General features: G+C 59.0%; 1 protein-coding gene across 7 annotated transcripts in view; it reads left to right on the plus strand.

Annotated features, from left to right (window-relative positions):
* The first annotated feature begins 498 nt into the window (after positions 1-498).
* Positions 499-7,321, plus strand: part of MX2 (MX dynamin-like GTPase 2) — a 30,069-nt gene continuing 23,246 nt past the window's right edge. Inside the window, exons 1-3 of one of the 7 annotated variants that reach the window (XM_015569000.1) lie at positions 499-520; positions 4,965-5,268; positions 5,792-5,984. In XM_015569000.1, the coding sequence (XP_015424486.1) occupies positions 5,008-5,268; positions 5,792-5,984 (454 nt within the window). In that variant the 5' untranslated portion in view covers positions 499-520; positions 4,965-5,007. Of the gene's footprint in view, positions 521-564; positions 587-2,205; positions 2,339-2,492; positions 2,720-3,439; positions 3,670-3,715; positions 3,826-4,960; positions 5,269-5,791; positions 5,985-7,321 lie in introns of those variants that run through there. The other 6 variants (XM_015568993.1, XM_006754321.2, XM_006754320.2 and 3 more) reach the window with 6 other exon arrangements.

Genomic DNA, 7,321 nt, shown 5'->3' on the forward strand with positions numbered 1-7,321 from the left:
ACAGAGAGAGCAGCCAGGGCCTGGGCTCTCTGCCCTCGAGAAAGGCTGGGAAGACAGGCATCTCCCGGCCCCTCTCGGTGCTTTTGTTACCAAGATTCCTGGACGTTGGACACCACAACATTGATAACAGCATGTTCTTGACAGAGGAAAGGGTGCCACCAGCTGAGACACCCTCACGCCTGAGCGGGCCCTTGTCTCACTGTAGCCAAAGGCCTGGGCACTGCCAGCCCCCAAGCCAGTCTCTGGTGGGCACCATTCAGGAGGGCTGACAAGACCTTGCCAGCCTGTGATGGCCATGGTCACCCCTACTGGAGCAGGTGGGCACAGAGAGTGAGGGCTCAGTGAGCTTGGACCCCAACGTGCGCTCTCTGCTCTGTGCCCAGCCGGAGCCAACACCCACCGCTAAGATCTCTCGCCCGCCCTCAGAACTCCAGGTCCCCTCCGCCTCATCATCCAGCAAGTGTTGGCCTGTCACCTTTGTGCACTGAGAGCGCAAACGGGGAAGGAGAGGCCGTTTGAGGTGGCTGCGCTGTGGCTCAGAGGCTGGGGCTTGTCACCCTCCCTCAGCAAGGACCCCGCGTGCAGTGTGACTGTGCAGGGGACTCATCCCTCCTGGAGAGGCCGCCGGATGAGGGAGGTGCCCAGGGAGGCTGTTGGGTGGGGAAGGGAGGGTCCCCAGGTGTTCTTGTGATGCTGGCATCACTCTGTCCAGCTTCGAAGGTGCCTTCTGTTAGGAAAACAAACAACAGGCCCCAAGGGGTCGCCAGTGCTCAGCCCAGGTCACCAAATGGAGCCTTCACACCTAATCTAACTGCAGTTGGGGGAGGAGGGGCACGGTGGTGGGGGGGGTCCTGGGCAGCAGTGGTGAGGTCATCTTCCTGACAGACCCCTGCAGTCCCCCAAAGACAGACGCAGGGATTCCCACGCCCTTCCCCCGCCATCCTGGGCAGCCACTGAGAGCTCCTTTTTGCCTTCGAGGCGGCTGCTGCCCACTCATGAGTCCTTAGATCCAGCCAACTTGATGTTCCCATCTCCTCAGCTGGTTTGGGGGTTGTGACACTCTTACCTGGAATGTCCTGTGCTGCCCCTGGGACGCTGGTCCCTCCGGGAGAGGCCAGGACAGTACTGGACCCTGCAGGACAGACCAGGTGTGTCCCCGTGGCCTCCCAGAGCCAGGGCTTTATTTAACCTTTGTTAAGCCCTAGAGTGCCAGGGAGCATGATCGCGCGCCTCCTGTCTTTTGCCTAAAGTGCCGGAGCGCTATCAAAGCTTCCAAAAGGCGTCCAGTTCTAAGTCTGCCTTGATTAGTGATGATGATATTGCTAAATATGTCAATGTAGTAAAGGTTTCCTTAAGTTTTTGAATATGTAACTTCATTTACTTGCGATTCATAATTTTTTTCCGAAACTGCTGTAAAATCAGCAAAAATGCCTTGGCAATTTTAGCATGGTTCCTAGGATATTGGTTGGCACTCAAAGGGTTAAGCCCCGGAATGCCTTCTCTAAAGGAAGTAAACACCTGAGCAAAGAGGTGCTCAAGGTGACCTTTTCTTAATTCATAATGTTTCGGGAAGAATGCTGGGAGTGGACACGAGACAGAGGCCCCAGCTTCCTCCCTCCTGCACCAAGGGCTCCAGTGGGGGAGAGCCCGGGTCCCCCCACCCCGCACTCCCCTAAACCTCCACCCCCGCACAGAGGGGAGGGCCCTGGTCTTCCCCCCCCCTCCCCCACCTCCCCGCACAGAGGGGAGAGCCCGGGTCCCCCCACTCCGCGCACAGAGGGGAGCATTGGGGCGAGGGGCGGGACTCCCTGCCTTCTGGCAGATGAAGTAACTGGAGACCGGACGGCCAGGCAGGCTCTGGGCAGAATCAGGGTCAGGTTCGGGCTGGAGCTCCTGGCCTGCAGCCGGTCAGCCTGGGCCCCGCCCCTTCCCGGTCCAACCCCGGGAGCCTGAAGCCCACGCAGCGCGCGAGGCTGTGTTCGGATCTGCGCGCTTCCCCTGTGTGGGCGCTGAGCCCCCGCCACCCACCGCCGGGAGAAGGTGGCCGCGGGGGACAGCGGTCTCGGGGTTCCGGCCTGACGCCAGCAGGACGGCTCCGAAGTGTCAAAGCAGGTGCTTGAGTGAACGTCCCGGCTGCGAGGTCCAAAACGGAGCCCACACCGGGCGGCTTCTCAGTTCACTAGGAGAAATCAGAGCCACGCACGTTCCGCGGCGCCCGGCCCAGGGCAGGCTCTCCCGACCTCCCTGGGCCAGTGGGGCAGCCAGAGCGGGGCTGTCCATCTTCGCAGCGAGTGTCTCAGGACGTCCCGCTCTAAGGCTCCGAAAACCTGTTAGCCACGCAGACGATGCCCCGCCCGGGAGCCCCGCATCCGGCCGGTGGGGGTGGGTGGGCCGGCCCTCTCAGTTCGCAGGCTCCCAGGGGATCATCAGAGCCCCCCCGCCCCCCACCTTCCCGGAACCCAGCCATTCTGTTTCGTTTCTGCCGCCTTCAGCGTCATTTCTGTGGTTTCGTTTCTCTGGCTGTTGCTGAGGGAAAAGCCGTGGAGAGGCGTGACCCACACAGCAAATAAAGGGAGCGGTGGAGGAGAGAGGGGTCTGCGGAGTCTCCATCCCGAAGTCCTGCAGGCTCGCAGGTGAGGGCCGGCGCGGGAGGGCTGCCTTAGCTCGTCTGGAGGATTTCCTGGTAAACCGGCCGGTGTCCTAGGCAGGAGCCATAGAGGTAAGTTTCTGCTGCTGCCCTTTGTGCCGCTCACTAAGACCCCTGATGGCGCTGGGGGAGCCCAGGGGGCCCCCTCTTCCAGAATCCGGCTCAAGGCGCAGTGGGCGGGGAGGAGTGGCTTTTGGGACACCTCGGCCCAGCGTCGGTAAAGTGCACACTCCGGGGTTGGGGTGGGGCTTTGTGGGTGCAATCCTGTGATTTTATGATAAGAAATAGACAAGAAATAGGCTGAGTGCAGTCACCATGCAGTCACAGATTTTTACTGTAGTTTCATCCCCACCCTGAACAATCCTGGACTGAGGACTTGCGAGTTGCTAAGAGAGAAGATCTTAAAAGTCCTCATCACAAGAAAAAAAGAAAAGGTTGTAACTGTGTATGGGGATGGATGTTAACTAGACTTACTAGCGATCATTTCACAATAGATAGAAATATTGGGGGGGGGAGAAATATAGTCTATGTCTTGGTCTGTGTCTCTGTTCCTGTCACAGAACTTCCTAAGACAGTGATGGTGAACCTATGACACGCGTGTCAGAGGTGACACGCGAACTCATTTTTTTGGTTGATTTTTCTTTGTTAAATGGCATTTAAATATATAAATAAATATCAAAAATATAAGTCTTTGTTTTACTATGGTTGCAAATATCAAAAAATTTCTGTATGTGACATGGCACCAGAGTTAAGTTAGGGTTTTTCAAAATGCTGACACGCCGGGCCCAAAAGGTTCGCGGTCACTGGCCTAAGAGCTGAGAGTGCGAGTGCGGGGTTAATGGGTGATGTTTACGCTGCACCTGGGGGGCCGGTGCCTGGAACAAGCCCTGTGACAGAGTCGGAACTTTCAGCTCCGCCCCCAACCTCCAGGGGAGGGAGCTCACTGGCTGGTGGTCGATGATTGCACCAATCATGGCTCTGTGCTGAAGCCTCCGTGCAAACCCCAAAGGACAGGGTTCGAGGTGCGGAGAGCTCCTGGTTGGGGAACTGGTGGAGGTCTGGGAGGGCAGCGAAGCTGGAGAGGGTGTGGCAGGCCCGTGCCTCCCCCTCGCCCGGCCAGTGTGGCTTTTCCCTGCGCTGTTCCTGCGTTACATCCTCTTATGATAAGCCGGTGATCTGTAAGCACCGGGTCTCTCTCTGAGTTCTGTGAGCCGCTGTAGCAAATTATTCAGAACCAAGGAGGGGGTCCTCAGCACCTCTGATCTAGAGCCAGTTGGTCAGAAACACAGGTGACAACCTGTGGATGGGAGGGGGCATGGGCAGGCAGGAGCAGTCTCATGGGATCCAGCGCTGTCTCCAGGCAGAGAGCACTGGTGCCATGGGGGTGGGTTGGGGGGGAGGAGAACACATGTGGGTGTTGATGTCAGATCGGAGCCCCGTAGCCTGGTCTCCGGATTCAGTCTCGGGGTTCAGGCGCCCTCTGCTGTGGTGCTGGAGGCACAGGGCCACCTCAGAGATGGGCTGGAAAACTCGCTCTCCTGAGGAACTGGGGCACTGATTTCTGTGTTCAATGATTACGCCTTCAGATTTTTAAAAAAATATATTTTATTGATTTTTTTTACAGAGAGGAAGGGAGAGGGATAGAGAGAAACATCGATCAGCTGCCTCCTGCACACCCCCTACAGGGGATGTGTCCGCAACCAAGGTACATGCCCTTGACCGGAATCGAACCTTGGACCCTTGAGTCCGCAGGCCGACGCTCTATCCACTGAGCCAAACTGGCCTGGTTTTTCTGTAACACTGACTTATCCAGTTCAGGCCCTTCCTGCACTTCAGTTTCTTGACTTGGAAAGTGCAGAAAAGCAGCCACCACAAGGAGCTGTTGTCCAAACAAAAGGAGCATCTCAGAGTGGCCCTCAGGCACCAGCTGTTTCTATAACGGGGCTGCCTGGACCTGACTGCAGGCCTCAGCACCGCTCCTGCAGCACCCCTCCCAGGCTCCCCAACGGTCTGACCAGGCCTGGGTGATAAACAGTGGCCGGAGGGCAGGCGCTGGCTTCCAGGGGCCTGGGGGATGCTGCCTCAAGTCTCCCCACACCTAACAGTCCCCTGTTTGCTCCTGAGCCACAGGCATCTCCAGGATAACGTGGAGCCCCCTGCCTCTCATCCCCAAGCCCTGGGGCCCATGGACACCCCACTCTCTATGCTGGGGTCCTGGTCTCCCCGAGTCTGTGTGTAGAGGGAAGTGGGGGGCTGTGCTGGGGCTGGCGAGGTGCAGCCTGGGCAACTTGGGGCCACCCCGTCTGTGTCTCTGCAGAGCTCTCCAAGAAGCACCTGCCGGCTCCCCTGGCCATCAGCTAATGCCGAAAAGCCACAAGTTTGGGCAGCAGCCGAGGCACAACCTGCTTCCCTCCCCGTCCTCTCCAAAGGCAGAAATGAGTTTCTTCCCGCAGCAGCCATCGCCATTCGGCGCCCCAGGAGGACAAATTAGGCTTCCCCACAACATGATGGGTTCTCCCCAACTGGGAGAGAAGAACCCAGGCTTCCTCACCAAGAACTTCAACTTGATGACATTGAACCCTCAGATGCCAGGAGAAACCAGGAGCCCTGAGAAGACAAAGGTGAGTGGGAGGGAGAACGTTCTGGAAGGGCGCGTTATAGCCACCAGCTGAGGAAGGATGGGGCTGTAGGGGAGACCGCCGCCACCAATGTCACAGCTGTGTCCCCAGCTCTCCAGACACATCCCGCAAACACCAGGGACATTCCAGTCTCTGGGGCAGCGGCGACCTTCCTGGGCCTGCGTCTGGGCTTCTGTTCCATGCTGTTCCACGTGTCGGGGTCTCCTTCCGGGAGCTTTTCCTCCAGCTCCTCCTGCCACCGTCATGATTGGGGACCCTCCCCCAGGGCCCAGGACCCAGCTCCCCTCCTGCCCTTCTGGGTCCCTTCTCTCTGCTCAGCCAGGCCCCTCCACCCTCAGCTAAATATCCCCGCTTCTGCAGAAGCAAAGCCTCAATAGCAACAGAACGCAGGGGCCTCCTGCCTGCAGCCAACATGAGCAGACGCCCAAATTCTGCAGCAAATTCGCCGCGGCCCTGGGAGCCTTCTCAGAGGCCAGGGGTGTGAACTCTGCTCTGCCTCTCCCAGGGGCTCGAGAACAACCTGTACACCCAGTACGAGGAGAAGGTGCGCCCCTGCATCGACCTCATCGACTCCCTGAGGGCCCTGGGCGTGGAGCAGGACCTGGCCCTGCCCGCCATCGCCGTCATCGGGGACCAGAGCTCGGGCAAGAGCTCCGTGCTGGAGGCGCTGTCGGGCGTCGCCCTTCCCAGAGGCAGCGGTAAGCACAGAGGGGCCACAGAGCATCTCTGGGTACCAATGGTGTCAGGCCACTGGGAAGGCCCGGGAGGGCAGCGCCTGCAGGCCCTGGGTGACTTAGGTCTTCACCACCAGGGACCTGGAAAACCAGCCCTGGATGCCCCTTGGACCCTCCTTCGGGATGTCCAGCTCCCCCCAGGCTCTCGCTGCCTTCTCCCGCATCCTGGGAGGGTTGGGCGTCCATCATCTTCGGGTGGATCACTGCTTCCGTCTCTCCCTGCCCTGAGCTACCGCCTGGACACACGCGGTCCAGAGGCCAGTGCCCGAGGTGTTTCTAGGGCCGGGTGGTGAGTGGGGGGCCTGGATCGGGCCCTACACAGGGACAGACATTTCAGGCGAGGCCTCTGGGGACTCCTGAGCGGTGAGAGGGAAGGGCACCTGTGACACTTCTTTTATTTATTTACTAGAGGCCTGATGCACGAAGATTCGTGCAAGAATAGGCCTTGCTTCACCTGGCTGCTGGCAACGCCTTCGCTCCCGCCAGAGCCGCCTTTCTGCCTTCCCACGCTGCCCAGAGGCCCAGAGTGGCTGGGGCAATGCAGACACGCGGCGATGGCTATCGCTGGCCCTGGCAGTCCAGGTTCCGGGCCCCTGCTGTTTCTCCCCTGTGGTCGAGGGAGTGCAGAGCATTTCTTCTTAGATCATGTAAATTTGTACGTTTCGGGTGACATGCGAAGTCCTCTTGAAGAATTTGCTCAATGTTTAGAGAAGCTATTAGCCAGGATCATGTGTTTTGCTTTAAAAAGATAAAAAGAAGCTGTTGTGCGGTTTAATAAAATAATTGCAAAGGGGAGAAGCAGGAAAGAGACAGGCTCCTCAAAGTGGGTAGACAGAGGCCCCTCCTGGCCTCTCCCTGGCTCCTGGCTCCCACCAGCACTGCCATAGCTAGACCCCAGCAGACCCAGGGGCTAGGAGGCACCAGTGGCACCCCACTGGGGCTGCCTGACACCCCCCCTACCCTGTCATAGGGGAGGGTGTGGGGACACCAGAGGGTGGCACAGCCCCCAACAGTAGTCTGCACACCAGGGGTCTGGGGGTCCTCTGAGGTCCCCATTAGCTGGCACCTGATGCCTAAGAGCAAGAGTCTGGGACACACGCCTCTGCCCTGGGTTCAGCGTTCTGGGGAGAGGGGTGCCAGGGTGGGAGGCTGCATGCCAGTGGCAGGCATGTGGTCCAGGGCAACTCCAGGCTGGATGAGGAGGTGATCCTCCCGCAGGGGACAGGCTCACTCACCACCTGCGGACACTCTGGCCTCAGCCTGTAAGCTCAGGGCAGTCCCAGCCTTTGGCGTCAGCTGCG

The sequence above is a fragment of the Myotis davidii genome, unplaced genomic scaffold, assembly GCF_000327345.1.
Source record: "Myotis davidii unplaced genomic scaffold, ASM32734v1 scaffold512, whole genome shotgun sequence".
In the NCBI taxonomy this organism is placed as follows: Eukaryota; Metazoa; Chordata; class Mammalia; order Chiroptera; family Vespertilionidae; genus Myotis; species Myotis davidii.